The sequence below is a fragment of the Grus americana genome, chromosome 4, assembly GCF_028858705.1.
Source record: "Grus americana isolate bGruAme1 chromosome 4, bGruAme1.mat, whole genome shotgun sequence".
Lineage (NCBI taxonomy): Eukaryota > Metazoa > Chordata > Aves > Gruiformes > Gruidae > Grus > Grus americana.
In genome coordinates this window covers 25023231-25045823 of record NC_072855.1, presented here as the reverse complement: position 1 = coordinate 25045823, position 22593 = coordinate 25023231, and the positions used below count along the sequence as shown (strand labels likewise).

Here is a 22593-nt window from a genome sequence, read left to right as displayed (position 1 = left end):
ACAATACTTTTTGCAGGAATTTATTGCCAAAAAAACCCCATGAGAACAGAACTTCAAAAAAACAATTTTGTAAAAAAAAAAAAAAAGTAAAACGGGAATGATGGTACTGAAGTTCTTATCAAACGCCTTCCAGGGTCTTTTGATTGATTTCACTCAGTCTTAGATTAAGCCCTCGGTATCTCTAAGATAAGGTGAAGAATTCCCCTGGTGGTGGAAACCAACAGCAGGAAGGTGAAAACTGTCACAGCTATGGCAGTATCTTACATTTGCTCTGGACAGCCACTAAGTGGCACTTAAACACCTCGTCTTACGCCATGGTGAATCTGCAAACTGTTGTGAAGGGAGTGTCGGGGAAGGAGTTAGGTACTCGGAGGGCTAATGCCTTTTAAGAACAATGAAGTTCACTTCCTGCAATTAGAGAAACTTTCTAAGGGAAAACGTTACTGGCAGAAATGCTACACTGTGTTTCACGGAAGGAGAAATGCTGTACAGAGCTCTGTGGAAGCAGAAATGCTTCCTCTCCTAAATCCCGGTCCTGCCGTGGGAATCGCAGTGCCTAGTTTCAGTAGATCATTACCCGCTATTGTGCCATTTTGAAATATGCACTTAAACCAGGAAAATATAAGTGTCTCATCACTGCTGGACTGCAGACCCAACTGAAGTGGCTCTAACATCCTAACTTCTAGAAATGTCTCTGAGTTCAGTTCAATTAGAGCTCTGCAGGGACCAACACTTTGTACTTGCAGATACACATTAGAATGGGGGTTTAGTAATCAGCAGAGAATCAAAAGTGATGAATAGAGCTTTGCTTTTCTTAAGACTTTAGTACATTATTGCTTCCTAGACATATGCAATATGTTAATTTGCATTTTTAATCAAAGAAATAAACCTAGTTTTCCTAATAGTGGTGTTTAATCAACTATGTTAATCATTCTGAATATGCTAATGAATTATAGTTACTGTATTTCTTTCTACCTGGTTTAAAAGTGTTTGTTTCATTAAAAATCTTTCTAAAGGAATTAACTGCAGAAACTGGAAACCATTTTTTCCTATATGAACGTAACTGTCATTGGAAAAAATCTGAAGCAGAAGACTATATTAGGTATTTTAGGTGCTAACCAAGCATGTATCTGCAAGCATGTTTAGCATCATTATTACATGTATTACTGTTGTCTGCAATGGAATTAGCCTGAACTTAAAGTGCATACATGTTTTCAGCATCCAAGACTCAGAAATAAGATTTATATAGAACTTACTTTTTTGACTCTCTAACACACACATACATTTTAATTAGTCACAGGTTTAGATGTAAAATACACCACCAGATATTAGCTGCAAGCTCTGTTTTTCACCTTTGTGGTTAATGTGGCCTCTAGAAATCTCAATTTAACTAAGTTACGAATGTCATCTTTTATTCTCTCTTCCTGTGAAAGTTCATTATGTTATGATTAGAAGCACAGCATATAAGCAACAAAGCAACTCAACAAGCCACAGTACATCATGATTACCAAGAATACATTTTTTAAGCACATTCTGCATATATGAAACTAGTTTTGGGGGGAGGTTTTAAAGGCTGAAACAAGAAGCTCGCAAATGAAAAGCATTCAATCAGTTATGTAGAAGGATCAAACTTATGCCAATGCAAAAGGAATCACCAGCAGTGAAGCTGGTTTTATGACCGGCAATAGATCTCAATCACTGTCACTCTGGGAAAAGTGGGGGGAGGGTGAGAAAGAAAGGAGAAATCCACATCAACCAGTAGTTTCATACAAAGGACAAACCAAGTAAGTATAAACTGGTATTATGCACTCAATCCTTGTATCAGATCCTCAATGATGAACCTTTAGGGCAGACACACATATCCATTTAAGCCTGTATTTGTCCAGTCACACATATCATTCTTTAGGAAAATATTTCCCACAGCCCTTCCCGTAACATGATGTCCACAGAGAGGGTAAAAAAACAGAAATATAGAACAACCACATCTACACTGGGCAAGGGAAAGCACTGATTTTACAACAGTGATTTGCTACCATTATTCATTTTGACATATAACAGGATGGGAAACTGTGCTGCTAAAGTAAATACAGCAGTTATATATGCCTCCTCTGCTTTGGTTTTCTGCTCTGCTATAGCCGAAGAGCCCACATCTGATGACCTTGAGGGCACTGCATAAATGTCAGCCCAACGCAGGCAAAACTCTAAATGAAAAGCTGATTGCATGGAAAAATAAGGAGCTATTTCAAGAAGGTGATTTAAGCAGTATCATAATTTATGAATTGGCATCTTCATATTTTAATGTGGATGGCTTGAATTTGTCCATTAGGGACATTTTATAATCTGAAAAAAAGAAAATACAATTGCCTGAACATGAATGTTGATGTTTAAGTAGCTCCAAGGGAGCTAAAGCCCAAGCTTTTCAGAGAAACTTGTGAAGCAGAGAAAATAGAAACGTTTTGTTTTTACTAGTTTTGAGGAAAGATCACTGATGTAGGACCCCGTCCTACAATCTGATTTGCACCAGAACCAGTCTTGAGTCTGTCTGGAGAGATTGTACTAACCTACACGACAGATACGGCCTTTGTTTATTCATATATTGGACAAAAGCTATCTTCCCAAATGTTTAAAAACAGACTGTACATACTTTGAATGTTCTCTTTCAGTAACTAAATTACACTGTCCTCAATATGTTATTGTACTGTGTGACACAAAAACTAACACTGTATTAGGTTAGACTGATTTTTTTATAAAAAAGTTCTTTTTCAAAGCAGGCTTTTTTCCCCTTTAAAATATACTTTCTGGTTTTAAATTGCATACAACTATCACTGCACCATGTACCCACAAAATTAGCTTAAAAACATCTCACAACTGTGCATACTTTATATTACTTAAGATCATTAAGTGAAAAATAAAAACACCTACTGAATCTAGATTAGACCTTCTAACTTGTGTTTGGAAGTCAATATGGCAGCATTCTTCCCAATGTCCTCTAGTCTTAAATTAACTTCAGCAAGCCACAGCAGTGAGTAACTGCAGGAAATACATTGGAGTTCCTTTATCATTAATTATTCCTTTTCATAGTATCATACATTCAGCTTAATATTCAATGCTGCTATAAATCAAACAGTATTTTCTGAACTCTTAATTCTGTATATGCAACCTGGGTTTCTAGACTCATTCTCTTTCTCACTCAGAACTTTTCCACAGGCACAACTCATACTTTTTTTTTATTTGCCCAGAATTTTCTGCTGGCTGTGAGTTGGTTTGAATCTGTAGGTCTGACTGGGCTGCAAGGCAATGAGGAGACCCCTTCACTTACTTTGTGCATATTGCATCCAACACCTTTGCAGACGGCAGACTTTTCTACCCTACAGTAAAGTGAGCTGAATAACTTTGCTGTTACCTATTTTGTTATTGTTACTGCTTGTGAAGCTGGGGGATTTAACATGTTTAGCGCTGGGGTAACACGTGGATAAACATAGCTTCTCAACTGAAGATCTGCATTGGACTTTGAGAACTGTGTGGATTCACTAAATTGTCAAGTTTTCACATTCATCTTCCACGCTAAATTATCTTCAAGCTTATTGATCAAATTTGAAGACTACAGCATCACCAAACTCTTGCAAAATTTAGGAAGTCGGTCACAGAGGGTTAACTTATTTCTCAGTGAGGGTATCACTCAACAAAGCGGAAAGAAATTATTCCAGCTGAGAAACTGAAATAAAGCACAGGATGAGTACCAGAAAGTTAGTGCCAGAGTGAGACTGAAGCCACAAAAATGAAGAAATTGTCATATGACAGTATTTCACAACACATTCAACCCATCGGGGCAAGTTCACTAATAATTGTAAGACAATTAGGTGTAAATCACAGAAAGGTACTAAAAGCCTTCCACTTACCATAATATCTTCACCATAACAGCAGCAGACACATGACTAAGGTATTTACCAGCACACAGATTGTCCCCATGCTGTTTATGTCTTCTTAAAACAAAGCTACTCCATCTTTGGACTCACTGGGCCGGTACGCAGTGATTTCTTCTCACACAATGCTAGCAGAACAGATTTCAAAGTCTGTGGCACTTTGTCTAGGTGGTTCTCTGTACAGAGGCCAAGTAAACCTGCAAGTCTCCCTGTGCACCTCCATCCTCTTAGCCCTACTTTTAGGATCTATGTCACCATACAAAGAAACATCAGATTTCCTGCTGCACAGCCCATTCCCTTTAGAGTACCTCTGGTGCTGCACTCTACTTTCACCATCTGCTTGTGAAAGTACCAGGAAAAAATTGTCCCAAATTACTTTATGTTCTCACTTTAATTTCCAAATTTATTTCAACTTGGAATTTGACAAAACACCTAAGGCGATATAGCAATGTGCAATGAATTGGTTTGGAGCAGCATGCAATTCAATTTTTTTACCTTAGACTCTGAAGCAGCTTGACACACATCAATGCCAGTGCAAGGGAAAACACTGAGAATGCATGGCAAGGGATGGATCAGATGAGAAAAGAATAACAGAACTGCCTCTTTTGACAGAGGACAGCTATTAGATCTCCTCATTGTATCATCAGATACTACACATGAACTAAAATCCCATGGTAATTTAAGACTGACTGAATTGGGGATCTGAGGTCCAGCCTTCTCTCTGCTCTAGATAGTGTAGCTTTGCTTTCCCCCCCACTCTCACAAAGGTGCTCATGAAGCCACTCTGTGATAAGGTTAGGATGCTAATTTAATTGAAACTGTATCACTTTTCCTTTTGGAATATTTAAATTGCTCTGAACTGCCTCACTGAATGGTATCACAGGATAATACGAGTATGGGAAAAGGTGGGAATGTGCAAGTCAGCAAGCAAGGGAGTGCAAGGTCACCAGAAGCTGGACTCAGACTAGGTTAAGGTGTTAAGAGCAAGCTTCTCTTTGGAGATATGTAAGGCAGCTCTTCTCTGTGTGAAGAGGAACTTTCTGAAGGAAAATCTACTGTACCTCTAGAGGATGCTTGGATATTATGACTCCAATTACCTGCACCTGACTTCTTAGGCCACAAGCATCAGACCTTGTAAGACAAAAGGAATGTGTCATAATCACATAAGAAGCCATCACAAGTCTGCTAATTATGTTTTATCTTCAGTTCCACTGTTTTGTATTTCTGCTACAATCCCCAACAGAAAAAGTGAAGGAACAATAAATAATCTTGGCATGAGCTTTGGATCTAAAATGAAGTGCACATAACAGCACAAGTAACACACAGCTACTTTCAATATTAAGTTGAAAAATATGCTAACAATGTCATCTGATACAGAATACTATATTGTTGAAGTCACAGTAAGAGCTCTTAGTCATTCTGTAGCAGAAATTTCTGTATGATTTAGGAGATTGAAGAAATCACAAGAAAAATACAATTTTATGTTGCTGCCACTGTAAGAATGGGAATTGGCATCTCTCCTTTTACAAACCATGTGATTAATTTCATCTTCCTTGGTAAGACATTATCTCTGACTTTAAAATCAGGAAATGGCACTTGTATTGTACAAATTACTTCCTCCATGTGTGTTATTGTTTAGCCCCAGCCAGCAGCTAAACTTGCTCATCTCCTGATGGGATGGGGAGGAAAATCAGAAGAAAGAGGTAAGAGTCATGGGTTGTGATAAGGACAGTTTACTGGGACAGCAAGGAAGAGGACAATGTGATACGCAATGCAATTTGCTCACTGCCCTGAAACCCAATGCCCAGCCAGTCCCTGAGCAGCGATCCCTCCTCCCTGGCCAGCCCCCTTTATATGAGCATGACATCATACGGTATGGAATACCCCTTTGGCTAGTTTGGGTCAGCCATCCTGGCTGTGTTCCTTCCTGGCTTCTTATGAAAATTAACTCTATCCCAGCCAAAAAACAGGACAATGTGGCAATCACATGAGGTTGAGGGAAATCACACAATACTTCTTATAAAATGAAGGTAAACACAGGAGCACTTAGCTAAGCCAGGATGTCACAAAGTCACTCTAGGGTCTGACAAGTGCCCCATAAAGGCTTGGAATAATGCTGCTAGGGACAGGGTCACTGGCCACTAAAGCTCATTGAAAGAGGAGTTCACATGTATGAATCCTTTGAACAGATCCCAGGATAGAGCTCATGTAGTCAGTTACGCTCTAGGCTCAGGATGAGCATAAAGCCCGATTAATTGTGTGAGTGTCCAAAGCACAGCCGGCTGTTTGCATTACATACAACACTCCATTAAGATTTACACAGCTAAACTTTGACCTGCTTTATATACCAGCGTATGAATATGCACAAATATGTATTTGTTTTTTCATTTGTTCTGTTGGATTTTTTTCCTTCTGTTTTTCACATTAATTTCTCCAGTTAGCATTTGGGAGACAGGAGAGACTTCCTAAACCAAAAAGCAATGTTAGCAGTTTGCAATCATGTAGATTCCATCAAAAAACCACAAAGGTACATATGAATAGGAGGCAGAAAACAGCCAAATTAAGCTCTCAGTTGCACTGTAATAAGTCCAGTTACCTCATTTTGTTTCAGTGTTTTCTGTTTTTTGCAAAAGAGCCACATTTTAATCTCCCTAAACTCATCAAGCAGTAAAATACAGTAGAAAAAAATCACCTCTATCTTGCCTGAATTCTTTTAAGAAAGGGAAATGGTGCTATTAAAATTGAGATACTTGGTGAGGCCATATCTTAGAGTCTAATGTAAAAACAAGTTGTGTAAGAATCCTCAGTCACGAAGCTAAGCCTCACAACAACTGCTTTGGAGTTCACTGGGCCTCTGCCATTCCTTTTATAGATGAATAATGTGAAGTTCACTCACAACATCGGCTCTGTGCAGCCTCGCAGAGCGCTAAGTGTTGATTATCTGAAACCAGCTTCTCCAGCACATAATCAGATCACAAACAACATGTAACAGAGTACTGCATTCCAGGTAATACAGCATGATCTACTTAGGTGCATAAGCTATTGTAACTCATAAAAGTAGGTGAAGGTTGTTTAATAACACAGTAACTGTTAAAGCAATTGGTCATCCAAAAAAAATTAAGACCTCTGACAAAAGGAGGTATCACTGTTGTAACCAAACAGCTCAACAACAAGGCAAGTGCTACATTTTAAAAAGCACCTCAGTGTAAGATGGGGCTTGTCTGTGTCTGCTCTGGGGCAGATTTGGCAGAAGCAAAGTCAATGAGCAGGCTAAGGTCTCAAGGTGTCCCAGTCCACTGCAACCGTACGGGCACTGCAACCGTACGGGCACTGCAACCGTACGGGCACTGCAACCCTCATGGCAACTTGCCTGCAGCTGCCAGAACACCAGTTCCTGGGCCAAAAACTATCCCTGATTTACAACACTACAGGACAAAGATTTAGAAGAAGCAATCAGACTTGTGCATGTCTTGTGCAGCTGTGATCCTGCTTAAATCACAAGAAATATTTCTCTATAAAAGAACAGTTCTAACAGTGTTTTGCCATTTTACCATTAACAGCTCTGGTAAACACAAGCATATATTACAGGCTGTTATGACGACTTGTGTCCAGACTCTAGCTAAAAAAGAACAGCCAACTAAACTTAACCTTGTCAAAATCTGAACAGAACTTTTTACATTTCTTCATACTCTAGTTCTGCATCGGTCATTGGTAACGTCACAGAAATATTTCTCCTTACAGAAATCAGGCTCATATTTCTAGGCTCTCCCTCAAATCCTCTAAACCTCCAGTTCTTATCACAGAAAGAAAAGGAGAAACTTTCAAACATTCTGAGCATCTGATTCACTAAAAAAAGTGACAGTGCTGTCTACAGAGTTTTACTCTGCATACAGGAACTTATTTTACCCTGTGACCAGGAAGAACAGGTGGATGAGGCACTCTACAGACAGCTAGTAGTCTCACATTTGCAGACTCTGGTCCTGATGGGAGACTTCAACCACCTAAGTATCTGCTGGAGAAACAACACAGCAGGGTATAATCAATCCAGCAAGTACCCGGAAAGCACTGATGACCACTTCCTGACACAAGTGACACAGGAGGTAATGAGGAAAGGTGCTCTGCTGGACCTCATACTTACCAACATGGAAGGGCTCGTTGGGGATATGAAGGCTGAAGGCAGCCTTGGCTGCAGTGACCATGAGATGGTGGAGTTCAGGATGCTGAGAAGCAGGGCAAAAAGCAAGATCACAACCCCAGACTTCAGAAGAACAGATTTTGGCCTCTTCAGGGATCTACATGAAAAAGTACCATGGAATAAAGGCCCTGGAAGGAAGAGGGTCCAAGAAAGCTGGTTCTTATTCAAAGACCACCTCCTTCAAGCTCAAGAAGAGTCCATCCAAGTGACCAGGGAGTCAGATAAAAATGCCTGCATGGATGAACAAGGAGCTCCTGGCAAAACTCAAACATAAAAAGGGAGAATGCAGAGGATGGAAGCAGGGACAGGTAACCTGAGAGGAATATATAGGCACTGCATGAGCATGCAGAGACATGGTTAGAGAAGCTAAAGCCCACCTGTAGTTGACTCTAGCAAAGGATGTCAAAGGCAAGAAGAAGGGCTTCTATAGCTAGATAGGTGACAAAAGGAACACTAGGGAAAATGTGGGCCTGCTGCTGAATGGAGCACAGGACATGGAAAAGGCTTAGCTGAGATACTGAATGCTCCCTTTAACTCAAACTTCTGTGAAACCATTAAGTTTACAACTGTTGTTCTTTCTTTACAACAAATATAAAAGTATAATAAAGGGCAGTACAACCTTAACCTGCCTTAAATCTAAACTAGCCCAGTGCATTATCAGATAAACTAGTGACCAGTATTCCATTTGCCAGCCAAAACATCCATCAAATAAGATTAAACATACCCAAGTAAAACAAATCATTTGATACACCAAAGAAGGATCAACATAATGGCACATGGAATTACTTTCCCAAACTGAAAATAAGAACAGAAGTTACTCTTCCTCTGTAATGTTTTGGCTACTTTCTATCTGCTGGAGAGGGATATCCTGTGACAGTATGCCATTAGCTTCTCATTATTTATCTCTCTCACTCCTTGGAGTGAATGACATAGTAAAGCAAGGTATCCTACAAAAGGACAGTGGGGCTGTGTTCGTGGAGAATGAGCTTGTGAAGGAAGCAGCCCACCTCACCTACAGTTCCAAACACTTTCAAACTACCACATCTCAAGTGCAGGACAAAAATGCCAATAGATTTTAATATCTATAGTTTTCAACAACAACAATTATGTCAATAACATCACATTTCTGTAGAACATAAGCAAATATTGGACCAGAGGCCACTGGGAAGATACGTAGGCTGGTAGCATGTATGTTTTCATGTAAGCCATCACACTCCCACAGTACCCAAGCACTCTGGCCAAGCTGTCCAACAAGCCTGCATTCTTATGAAGGTACTAACCTGCAAGCACAGATTTACTGGAGAGTTAATTTTTCCTCAGCTTCCACCACCATTACTCAACACAGTATGCACAATCCCCATCTATGACCTATCAGTAGTCTTCATAAGCTCCCTGCAGCCAATATAACTGAATCCAGCTCCATTCCTAAGCACCTGCAAAGAACACACATTAATGCTTCAGCCCCACCCTCAGGCAGGAATTAATCACAAGGACCCACCAGAACCTCCACACAATGAGGGTGAAGGGCTAAGAAACTCCACTGTCTGTAACTAGTGGAAACTTTATTGAGGTTATGCATGAGGAAGGAAGGAAAGTAGGCTCCAGATCCCATATCCAACAGATCTGCTTTAAAAGGGAACTTTAATCCACAAGAGAAGCTCTCTCTAGGCAGTATAAACCCACCCTCTTAGTACTAAGTGGAGTGGAATAATCTCTATATGCACACACTTGTTTTCAATGTGCAATGTGCTAGGAAAACTTCTCTCATCCTTCCCAACTTACTGCTATACCAGCAGGGAAAGTGAGTAGTATACTGCCATGATGATGCAATGGAAATAATTATACAAGATCCTACAGAGCTGTCGTGGTTTAGCCCCAGCCAGCAGCTCAGCACCACACAGACATTTGCTCACTCCTCCCCAGTGGGATGGGGATGAGAACAGAAAAGACCAAGGCAAAACCCCATGGGTTGGGGTAAGGATGGTTTACTGGGACAGCAAGGGAGAGGGAAACAACAGCAGTACTTACAACAGGTGATAACAGCAGGCAACTTACCAACCCAACTGGACACCCAGCCCACACTCAGCTCAGCCCATCCCAGAGCCACACCAAACCCACCCCTCCCCGACCAGCCCCCTTTTATAGGGAGCATGACGTCAGGTGGTATGGACTAGCCCCCCTGGCCAGCTTGGCTCACCTGTCCTGGCTCCTTGTGAAAATTAACTCTATCCTAGCCAAAACCAGGACAAGAGTGAAGACAAAAACCACAATAGGGCACTGCCTTTTCTTTCACTTCTAAAGAGGAGCAGAACAAAGAATTCCTTGCAAAGAATCCTGACATTATTTAGCATTAGTTACCTACTGATTTCTTCTCTAAAGTGGATATGTTAGTAATGGAGCAACAATGAACCTAACAGCCCTGTACTCATATCCAGAAAAAAACATTGCATGCATTCCCACACCCCATCAATTCTAGATTTTAGCTAAAATATTATCCAGCAAAATATCATCTCCCATTAACAAAATGCTTTTGTATTAAACAGTAAGATAATCCCTCACTAATCAAATATATGTTCTCGCTCAATTTGTATATATAAAGAGGTACATCTGCAGTTAATGGACTGCAGTCTATCGGCAATGCTGATGCTAAAAGCCTGACCATTCCTGGGTTTCTGTACTTTCTACTACTTCCAGAGCTACTGCTCTGTCTGCATGAAGTTCAAGTTTCTTGTCCACCTCTTCAAAGGCCTTTACTGTTTAGTCTTCTACACCCCTGCTTGTGTCTTAACATGCTAATCTTCCTAGTCTACTTCTCCCACAGACATCCTTCTGCCCTCTTTTATTCTACTTATCCTAAGGTGAGGATATACTCAGAACTTATTTGCAAAGCCACAAAGTGCCTTCTACTTCAAATCCTCACTCAGATCTGACCTAATCCGAAAACTCTTTGTCAAATATAGCCCTACTACAGATTTATCTATGCAGATACAAAGAACTGTGGCTCTTGCAGTTTACAATAGTATAATTAGTGACCGGTTGATTTTTTTTTCCAAAGAAAAATAGATGAAGTGCAATTATCACAAAAGTTTGGATGCCCAAGATTAATGGGTGAAGAATTGTTATGAACATGTAAACTCTGTGACTAAACCTATCTGGACTACCGTGTCTCTTTTGCAGAGCTGAAGCAAATAGAAGAAAGAGTTCTCAGGAGCAAGAGCACCAGCACAGAAGTCTGCTGTCACATAGGCTGCAAAGGTCCAATTTCTAAAATTTGTTTCTTCTGAAGTTGAACATAACCTGCAGCAACACAGTGCTAAATCCTTTATCCCAATTCACTTGCTTTTAACAAACAGCTCCCTCAATTTGTAACAAAGGTATACAGTACACTCCTATGCTTTCAAGTTGGGTATCTGCAAAACAGGTAACATCAATTCATTCCTCTTGATAAATGCACAAACACCAATTAGCTAAAAGGCTTTATATGACAACATTCAGGGCAGAATAACAACACCCTATAAAGCATAAGAGACTTACTTAAAAGGTAGACTAATCAGAAATTACACTGAATTTAAGTAAAAGAGGTAGGGCTTCACTTTAGGAGATAACAACACTTGGCATTTCCATTATCCTTTTGATAAAACATAGGTCCACAAATGCTGATTAGGTGTCTACCCCCTAATTAGGATCCTAGCCTGCAAAAAAGTCAAGAGAAACAATCCTTACAAACAAGGCAAGTTAAGAGACATGGTGGAGGATAGTTTTTGAAAGGACAGATAGCTGTGTGAATCTGGGGCTAAGTAGTCAAAATAGGCATTCAAAAATTCTGGGTGTTGTCTCCAAAAACATGTAGACACAGCTGCAAATTTAACTCTTTCATTTCAAACATGTCTAGGAATTTGATCAAACATGGAAAAAGTACTTCAATCTTTTGTTGCAAAAGAAAATGCAAAAGAAAATGTACTGGAGGCAATCAGTGCTGTGCACTCACCACAATCCTGTAAAATCACAAGCAAAGGTAAGTACATAAGCAAACTGCAAAATGCATTTACCAACTTCCATTCAATGCCAAGTTCTGAAACATCTATTCCTTATTTCTGTTCCCTTACATACATAAATTTGGTATTCTACATTTTAACTTGACAGGATTTCTCACTTGAATGCTTATTATTTACAACATATTTGCCTTCTAATTTACCAGAACTGCCTTTTTATCTGGGGGGATTTAACTAAAGCTGTTTCCATATGTTTTGAGCTCTAAGCTTGAGACCACAGATTTGGAACTGTACAATGTTTTGTTATTGGGCAGGTTGGCATAAATCCCATGTGCAGTGTATATTCACATAATACCTTCAAGGTGCTTCAGCATGACATCTCCTATGAGTCAAGCAAGCAGCATGTAGCAAGATGCTGTTTTCCAACATTATAACTACAGTCTACACTCAAGAGGTGAAGGATATGTTACTGCTTTGTCCCACAATAGCTTTGTGCTAAATCCTACTCACTCATTCATGAGAGTTATTGTCTCACATTACTCTCAAATAAAAGAAGAGACTGACTATTTTTAATGCTTCCACCTTTTCAGCAAGGACACAACTTGCTCCTAGGAAATGCAGACTGAGCCAAATCTCACTCCCAGTGGGAGACGCACACACCCAACCCTGTCTCATGCCATGCAGCAGCAAGCTTGCATGTCACAGTGTCGCAGCATTGCGCTGTGGCTTCTCTCCCATTCTCTGACACCACCTGCCAGGCTCTGTGGATTACAGAGCTAGGAAGAGGTCTCCACAGTGTCCTTGTGGTTGGAGGTACGCTGCATATGGAGGCTCCACCCTACACCCTCCTCCTTCTGAGAAAGGAGGTATCACTATTTCCCAGTCACATAGGTCTCAACTCAGGAAAATAGAAATTTGAGAGGTCTGACTGTAGGACTAGATAAAGTTCACAGTGACTCAAGGGTGAAATCCTAGCCCTAGTGACATCAACAGAAAAACTCTCACTGAGTTGTGGGCCAAGATTTCAGCCCATATCCCGAATTAAAGTGTTTTTTAAGCTGATGAAATGCAGCCACTGATCCTGTAGGAGATTTACACACCTTTCACTTCACATACTGAGCAGTGCAAGTTCAACTGAACCATTAATATCAAGTAAAGTGACACTTGTTGGTAAGTTTTAGTGAGATCCAGTCTCTAATTGTAAATACAGCCTTAAGATCTTACACTGTAATGAAAGGTTTCAAACAGCACAAAAGCAACTCCAGGTTTGCTTGCTTTGTTTTTTGTTGTTTTTTTTTCTTTTTTACTTACTTTTGTCTGATCATCAGCTTTAAATACATAGCAGATACTTCGCTGATTTGCTGCTCCATCCTTTACCAGACAAGCGAAGTAGCTTGGATCGTGGCTGTTGTGAATCAGTTTGTGGACATGCTGTGGCTTGTACTCAAACAAACTTGAATAAATCAAAGGATCCCACTGCTGGATTTTCCCTGTGTCTGGTTCACATCGCAAACTTGCTGGTGAAACATAAAGTCGGATTTGGGTGGCACTAGGTTCTTCTTTGGAAGACTTTGTACTGAGCGTCCGGATCTCTGCCACAATCCAAGGCAGCATTGACATGGTGGTTAGGGAATGCACTGACAGCGAACCAACAAGCTGGAGACTGAAACTTGCTGAGAAATCACTAGGTGTTTGATACTTTTTAACTTTGAATGTTATTGGCTCCATTTTACAGTCCTTTAGGGAACCTGGATTAATTCACCAATATTTCAGTTCCATGGAATGACAATATCTGGACAGTTCCTTTGATTAAGGAACAGAAGAGTTCTGAAAGGAAAAGAAATAGTTAAGTAGGTGCAGGAACCCAATTAAAAATGATCTGTCAGTAACACAAATATTTAATAGCTTAACATCAGAAAAGACACACTGATCATCTACCATGACCTATCTAGCAAGTTTCCCCTACATTGGATCTTACTGTTTCAGGTCCAACAAACATAATAGTACCAAATACATTGCTTGGAAATAAGTCGGTCATGATTTAAACGTTGCTTTACAACCCTTGCTAAACCATCTAATGAGTAACTAAACTTAAAAATGCACATTCTTTCTAGCCTCTGTTTCATGGGCAGGTGCATGTGGATTACACTGGCCTATTTCAATCCTATTATTATAGGAAGAACTCAGCTGAGCTATTCTGACCTTTATGACAGTCACATTTGAAAAATAAAGAAAAAAAAGGTCATCTTTCTTGTTCATAGGTGGATGATTTTGAATTTGACTACTAACATGGAATTGTTTCCTTAGGTATAGTTTGCCAAGTGATCATGGGCTGTCACCAACCAGAATTTTTGATTAAATAACATCCCAGAAATTGTTGTCATCTTAAAAAGCTAGCAGCAGTCAACTGACTGATCACTGATAAACCTGTCAGATAGCAGAGAGGAGCAACAACCCTTACAGGATCTCACTAAAAAACAGATGATGATTCAGAATTCATAATTGCATTTTGAGGCCTGTCAGCCAGCCAGGAATACTTAATGCTTGCCACATTGATATTGTATCATTTTCATTTCTTAAAATATCAAATGAAACCAAGTTACATACAACCTTGTTATATCTAGCATCTACTACCACTACTGTTATTACATATTAGTAGTTTTAGTAACAAAACCAAATAATTTCATTTATCTATCAATTTAATTTTGCAAAATATAGTCTGTGCAAACAGATAGATGAGCATTTGTTATACTACCATGTTTTAACTCCTCATTAAATGAACCTGGTTTCAGCTGTTACATTATTTTGTGTGAGACTGATGAAAAGCTGACAGGCCTATAATTGCCTGTGTTTAAATACCATGACACTAGTTTACCCTCAGCCTTCTGAGAGTTTCCCATGAAAAGACATATTAAAAACAACATGAGCAGTCCCAAGAACTCCTTGCAAAACATTTTTAATTATATTTGAACACTTATTTAATAAACCACATCTCTTTATTGTGGCAACAATATTTCTTTTCTTTGTTCATCTACAAACATGATTACCAAAACCAGCAGTATTTCTCTCATGAGTTTTCATTAAACTTTGTCCTTTATTTGTCCTTGTAAAAATATTTTAAAACTGAGTTTCTAACAGTGCTTCACCTTGTTGAAAATTAAAGGAAATTTTAGGATTAAAAACAAACCTTAAAAAACATTTCAAGATGGAAATTCACTTGGAACTAAACAAGTGTTTAAAATGCAACTAATTTGCAAATGTCCAAGTGGGGAAAAATGTTTATGCAGTAACTGGCAGACTGTAAAAACAAGAGAACTGCAGAAACCACGTGTTTGGGTACTTTTTTTCTTTGGAACTTTTGCATCTTTTGACAAATGAACTCTGTGGCAGCACTACCAGTTCCAAGGATGCCAAATTTAGCAAAAGAATCCAATAGTGCAGGTTTTAAAGACACTATTTGAAGAAGTCATCATAAGTAGCATTCTAGATGCGTAGAATAATTTTTTAAAAAACTTTCGTAAACCTCTATGTGTGTCTCTGTGCATGGGAAGTGTGGGAAAAAGGGCCATGAAAATCCAGATTTTATATTCCTTATTTCAATTATACTACAACTCTTTCATTAATTTTTTTTGTTTGTTTCACAAACAAGCAAGAAAACAACCACCATTAAGATGAATATAAATGCATTGCATCATATGGGACAACAGCTTCAGGAAGCGTTTTTACACCTTATCAACACAGACTGCTAAGCACAATTATCATTATAGTTTTGCGTCTGTCAGGAATCAAAATGGTCTCTTCTTCTTTGAAAAACTATCATACATTTTTTTCTCCTTAACTGTAACAATGAAAAATAATTCAGCAACTGCAGGGAAGATTGGATTAATTCATAACTACAATGGTGTGTAGTTTGAAAGACATAAAAATTGAGTTTTTAGCTTTTAGTGTTCTCATCATTTAGTGGCATGCATAATAATCTCAGGATAAGAAAGCCTAAGAAAACTCCATTCTTAGTTGAAAACAGGAGAACTGAGCTACCACACGGAAGATGACCTATTAGCCACATACTTTTTGTAAACATATTTCTCAATTGTGTTTTCTCAGAACTCTTTTTTAAAAAATGCAATCGAATAAAAACCATTTTAAAATACCACAAAGTCATCCTCATTTAAATCAGCTTTTCAAGGAAAAGAAGTTTCATTTGGATTACCGCCATCTACCATGCTCTTTTACCTCAGACCTATAAGGCACTGCAGCCTCAGACAGGAATAAATATCACAATATAATACATTATTTTGCATGCTAACTCTAAGGACTGAACAGTATTTTAGAAAAACAGACCGATACTCTGTCATACTTCAACACTGTACTGCTGGAATGTATTTAATATAAATGCAAAGCTTCTTGGCATTCATCTCTTTAACAAAATAAATACCTTGCAAAGTCAACAGCATAAATACTCCAATGTCTGCATTTGTTATTTCTAAAGAAAAACAGTTAATACTAAATCAAAACAGTTAACTAGAAGCCAGAATGCTAGGTTATTTTCCCTAACATTAAGAGGGGCTAAAAGTGCAGTTTCTCAGAGAACAAATTTAGCAGCATCAGAAGGTCTCCTTATCTAACCCATATCGTTCTGTATGTTACTGTGCATGTTTCATCTCCCTTTTCCAGCCATTCTTTCTTTGTTTCCTCCTCCTGTCATTCTTATCTTAATTTACATGCAAATTCAACCAGAAATTATACCAATTTTATGCTGCTGGCATCAATGTCCTTTACATTTACACCAAGGACAAGGTTTTACAAGACCATGAAGTATTTACATACATGCTTAATTTAGACCTAAAAATAGTTCTGTTCATCTCAACAGGCCTATTCCCAGCCATAAAATTAAGCACACACTATGGCCAAAGAGTGTCCGTGCTCTGAGCCTGTCCATGTCTGCCCTGACTCCACCACTTGGAATTTTGGCACCTTCACCCATCTCTGGTTGTCACCGCTCAGTTCATCCCCTCTAAAACTTGGCTCTGCAGACACCGTACCCATTTACCATCCATATCAGTACAGTAGGCTCAAACAAGCTTCATCTTCCTCCCAAGTGTCTGATTCACAAACAGCTTCTTCAAAGCAAATGTTTATTTCACCTTTAATTCAAGAGAGAATAGAAAAGGTATAAAAATAAAGCCACCCACTTGTTTCCTTCCACCTAAACTTTCATGTTCCCTTGACAGCTCTAAGTGCCATTCAGCTCCATTACTCTGGGCTGGGAGAAGACTACCAGGCTTTGCTTTGCACACAGGCTGAATGTCTCCAGTTGTTCTCCCAGTGCTCAGGGACATAACTGGGACAGGTCCTCCTTCTCCCCTCCATCAGCATCTTCTGAAGGATCTCTATTGCCCTTGCGCTCAGAGCTGAGAACAGCTAGAGTGGCACTCCTCAGCTAACAGCTTTGCTGCTGTCTGAGAAATGTTAATATTGTCCAAACTGTATCTTAATGTTGCCACTGTTTAACATGCTTTGATTTAGCTGTATTTGCTCCATCAGCATAAAACCAGCCAGGCAAACTGTAGCACATATGGTATTTACACAAACCACACTAATAAATCCAACCCCACCTTCTATACTAGGAGACATCAGACTGACTCACTAATGTGAAAAATACACATGGGAACATACGTGTGCTCTTTGTGCTCAACTTATCTTTCACGGTGATCAACCCAGCCACTTCTCACAAGCCAGGAGCAGGCTTAGAAAGCATGCAACACTACACTGATTGTCCTAGCAAAATCTGTTTGTTTTGTTTTGTTTTTAAATATACATATATCAGGCTCTTGTTCTCCCAAACTAATTTGTATTCTCATCTTTTTATGTCACCAGAAACTAAAAGGGGCACCTTCAGAGAGAAGTCAGGATGATGGCAAGACAGCGTGAAGGGGACAGCCACAAAAATGAGTACTTCTGCCATTCTGGACCCCAGGTTCTCCCTGTGTGAAAGTACGTGTCTAAGCAGCTGTGCATCATGTAGGACAGCGTTCCTAAAAATTCACCTTCTCTCAAGAAAGCAAAGACTTTATCATGAAGACAAGGCACAGGCTCTGGGTGCCATTTGGTTAGATGCGGCCAGGTCAACTTCGAGGTTAGGAAGGAGAATTTTGTGGGGTACAGACAACACTGTCTTATTAACCTGGGAGGGTAGGGCACCAGAAATCAGGTTTTGGCAGCTGGGGGAAAACCAGGCACATTTGGGATGGACTCAAACTAATACAGAAAAAAAGGCAAAGAAGGGAGAGAGATTGTTCTAAACCAAAAGAACACAAATAAAAAAAGCAGTAACTACAACAGTGGTGAAAAGTTATCCTTCTTCTGTTGTTTCTTCTGGAGTGGAGTGGACTAAATTCAATACAGACATGCAGCCAAAAGTTTCAGACTCTTGTTCAGAACATGGGTAACTATTGACCTAAGCAATCCTTCACTCTCCTCCAGCTCTTCCCCTGGTTTGGTAGCAGTTGGAATGTTGGGACCCACAGCAGAACTGATATACGTCAAGCAAGGAAGCAGTCAGAACTTCACACATCAATGATTAAATGAGGAGTTTGACCTGTGAGTTGTTGAACAGAAAGACCCTGGCTTTCTCAACCTTTGTAGTTCATCACTTACTCCAGATCAGGCTGCTGACATGACAAATTTTTTTTTGTGTAAGTTGGTTTTCTTTCTGCCCTCCAAGAAGCTAAGCAAAACGTCCAACCATATAGCAAGGTCTTGTGAAAAACAGCTGGTCTTAAAGAGCACAAATTTGTTCAGCTCTTCTCTGAACAGCATTAGCGCTGAACCCTGCTGACAAATGGAACCAGAGGCACTGGTACCGACTGCACTTCATCGCTGATTATTTTAGCAGAAATATAATACTACTTAAGGATTATGAGGAGCCCTGGCCTGTAGCCAGAGCTGTGGAACGCAAGCCAGAACTAAATACCACTCCTCTCCCTCTCTGTCTGATCCCTGACTGAGATTTACATTGTCTTCACTCATGCTGTCAGATTTCTCTATCCACCTAGCAGGATATATAGAAAAAAATAAATGAGAATATGTATTAGGTATGTCATGATATGGTCACTGCTAAGAAGAGGTCCTTTTATGTTTCCATCACTATGCATGAAATTACTCTCTTCGGTATCACAACACAGCATCCATTAGATCATTCTAGGGGGCAGCTAGTTACAAGCTTTATCTTTTTTCTTGAGGCTTCAAATGACATTTTTGGCCTGTTTTATACAGTTAAATAAGATTGTTTAGATATCATCCACAGGTTGCTCTCAGTTTTCAGATAGTTCTAATTTCACTCAAACTGGCACCTGGAACCACAACACACCCTTCTGTTGCAAGGATGTTCTTTTTATCTACTACTTAGATCTGCTGTTTCCTTCTGGAGCTATGGCTTGCTGTGAGCAACAGCATGTGCAAGCCCAGAAGTCAATTCACCTCAGAAATTATTTTTAATTTCCATTCTTTTTTCATATACATGCATTATATTCTTTTCAATGCCACCAGCAGCTTCAGACGTGGCCCTGAACAATGTTTCACCATGTACTCTGAGCAAATAATTTGTTTTTGTGGTAATAATCACACCTAAAATATTTACCAATACAGCCAGCACTCCTCAAATAGGTTAAAAAATTAAATAGACTACTAATAAAAAAATATTCCAGCAAAATGGTAGCATGTTCTTGATTATAAACATACAAGTTTATAATCAGCTAACAAATGAAGAAAATAGCTCACTGTTCCTGTCCTTGACACCTGTTACTATTTCCTTAACAGAGTCCACAGAAATTAATATGCTGATGATTGAGGTCTTCTGAGTCAGCCTCGTATGGACCTGAACAAAATATTCGGCTGTTCTACCACAGCAATGCACTAAAAAAATCTTTGTAAAATAAAGCTTGCTAGGTAAATTACATTATGAATGCCATTCCTTTTTATTCAATTGCATATCCACAGCCAAAACACTTGCATCCAACTTTTCAGTTAACCAAATTATAAAGTGAAAAAAGTGTCAAGTCATCCACATGTCGTTGAATGTGTTTCACATTCTTTCCAGCCTGTCATTTTTCTCACCTGCAAGCATTTCTACTCTTGCATATTACCTATGACTTTCAGCATTTCTATAAAACAAGCTGTGACAAATTTCTATTTCAGCACTTACAGGTGTTAAAAGTATAATCATATGCATCAACTCAGAGGTATTTGCTATTCAGGGGATGTATATTTTTATTAATTTTGACCCACTATGTTCCATTCAATCTCTGGGCTTAGCGGCAGGCACAAATCCCACCATCTGCACTGCTAAAGGTTCCTACAGCAGATCTGCCATATTAGCCTCTCTCCCAAAACAACACAGCATACAAAGGTCTCAGTCTTTTCAAACTGCACTATAAATAACTACATTTGTTTCATACCTCTCGTGAATGCGGTTTCAAGACATCGTTCCCTCGTTAATTTAGTACGTGAATCTAAAGGGCCATAAAAATACTGCACCAATGTGTGGAGATTTTAAGCTTAAACTCCAAGTGTGCTGCTGTAGGAAAGCTTAGTTTTACCCCTATGGGAAGAGTCGCTGTGTTGCTCTAAGAAGGAGCAGGTTCTGAGACGAGATTTTGTATTGATGGGTGAGGAAGGTGCAGGGAAGAGTGCGAAAAAGAACTAAAAGCAGACTGTGGCACATCAGGCCAATCTCTGTTTAAATTCAAGTAGGTCTTTTGGTTATTCTGACGAGAAGCCAGCCTTTCCAGGCCCCTGCGAGCTGAGAAGCGCGGCACCGGCGCCCCGCCGTCCCCGCTCCGCTCCCGCCCGCCGCCCCGCCCGTCCCGCCGCTCCCGCCGCCCCGCAGAAACACTGTCCCCACAGCAAATGCTGCAACTTCACCAGGGGCTCCGTTACGACCGACGGCGCGATCCTGCCGCTACAGATGGGAGGGCGGCAGCCCGCCCTACCCACGCCTCGGGCACGGAGCGGGGCCCCCGGCCGGACCCGCCACCCGCCTCACAGCCGCGTCTTCTCGGCCGGCCGGAGGCTTCTTCCACCTCAGAGTCCGGGTACAGCGCACGGACAAGTCCCGCCAGCCCGCGGCCGCCCCCCGCGGCGGGGTGCTTAATTTCTCGCCTCAACTCTTTCACTTCCTCAAAGCTAAAACCAGCTCTTCCTCCTTCTATCCCCCCTCCAAAAACGCAGCTCTGCGCTGCCAGTGCCGCTCCCCCGGGCTAGCCCGCAGCGGGGACGCAGCAGCCCCCACCGCCGTCCCGGCCGCCCCCCGCCAGGCCTGGAGCTGAGGCCAGGGGGTGACCCGCTGCCGCCGCCGCTTACCGCCGTCTCGCCGCAGCAGGATGTGCTCGCTGCAAGGAAGTGCCTTCGGCCGGCAGCGGCCGCGGGCTGTCAGGCACCGCCTGCCCACCTCCTGCTGAGGGGAGAGGAGCGGAGAGCCGCTAACGGACGCCTGGCCGGGGGTGGGGAGGCCACACCAGCGCCTCAGCCGGGCCGGGCGAGGGGGCTGCTCGCCGCCTCCTGTTACTGTCCGCCCCGGTCAGGACGGGCCGCCCCGCCTCGGGCTGCCCGCCCCGCTCTTACCTGCCGGCAGTCCGGGCGGGAGGAGGCGGGGAAGGCCGGGCCGCACACCCAGCGGCTGGCGCTCGCCGCCTCCCTGCTCCCGACGCAGCCAGCGAGGGCGAAAATAGCAACAGGCGGCGGGTCCCCGCCCGGGAGGGAGCGCGGAGAGGGACAGGCGCCCGCCAGAGGCGGCCGGCGGCGGGCGGCCGGCGGCGGGCAGCCGGCGACAGGCGGGCGCCCATGTCGCGACAGAGGGCAGCTGAGGCCCCCTCCCCCGGCCCGTTTCGTCCTTCTCGAGGAGGATTTCGCCGACGGTGACCCGTGTGTCTGTCACAACCTCTCATCTCCCGCAGAAAACAAGTCAGTGTCGCCTTGCCGTAGTGAGCCGGGGTGGACCGCGAGGTTAGCTGAAGTTGGGAGCACACAAGGTAAGGCGGGAACCATTGTCAAAGGGAAGTTTGCTCACAAATCTGGAACTAGCCCAGCACCTGGAATCTGGGAGCAGGCAAGTTACCCTCAGGTCTGGACCCAGCTCTGGCCGTGGGGCAGCTGCTCACCTTCTCTGAATCGCCTTTTTCACGCCTTCCTCCCACTTACTCCATGCACGAGAAGCCACACATGTATGTGTGTATATATATATATGTCTAAGAGTTGGCACTAGTTGGTCTTTCAGTTGCCAGAGAGGATAAGAAATGAACAGATCCGGAGAGTTAATTATATTCTTCTGCAAGTGCTCTTTCCAGGTGATCAAGGCACCCTACATTCCCGTTCTGCAAACCACTTTTGCACTCAATTTATCTCAAGTCTTCTTGACAGCAAGACTACTGATTTACTTTTAAGTCTGTGCACATTTGTAGAATCGGAGCTTTCTCAGGGAAATTTG

The 22593-nt window shown here is 41.4% G+C and overlaps 1 protein-coding gene across 9 annotated transcripts in view; it reads right to left on the bottom strand.

Annotated features, from left to right (window-relative positions):
• The window catches only part of TBC1D1 (TBC1 domain family member 1), a 115258-nt gene extending 93277 nt beyond the window's left edge, over positions 1-21981 (bottom strand). For 4 of the 9 annotated variants that reach the window (XM_054823414.1, XM_054823421.1, XM_054823420.1 and 1 more), the window contains exons 1-2: positions 21471-21708; positions 13422-13937 (exon numbers count right to left, since the gene is read on the bottom strand). In XM_054823414.1, coding sequence (XP_054679389.1) covers positions 13422-13838 — 417 coding nt within the window. In that variant the 5' untranslated portion in view covers positions 13839-13937; positions 21471-21708. Of the gene's footprint in view, positions 1-13421; positions 13938-17152; positions 17255-21032; positions 21171-21470 lie in introns of those variants that run through there. The other 5 variants (XM_054823416.1, XM_054823418.1, XM_054823415.1 and 2 more) reach the window with 5 other exon arrangements.
• Between the last annotated feature and the right edge of the window lie 612 nt (positions 21982-22593).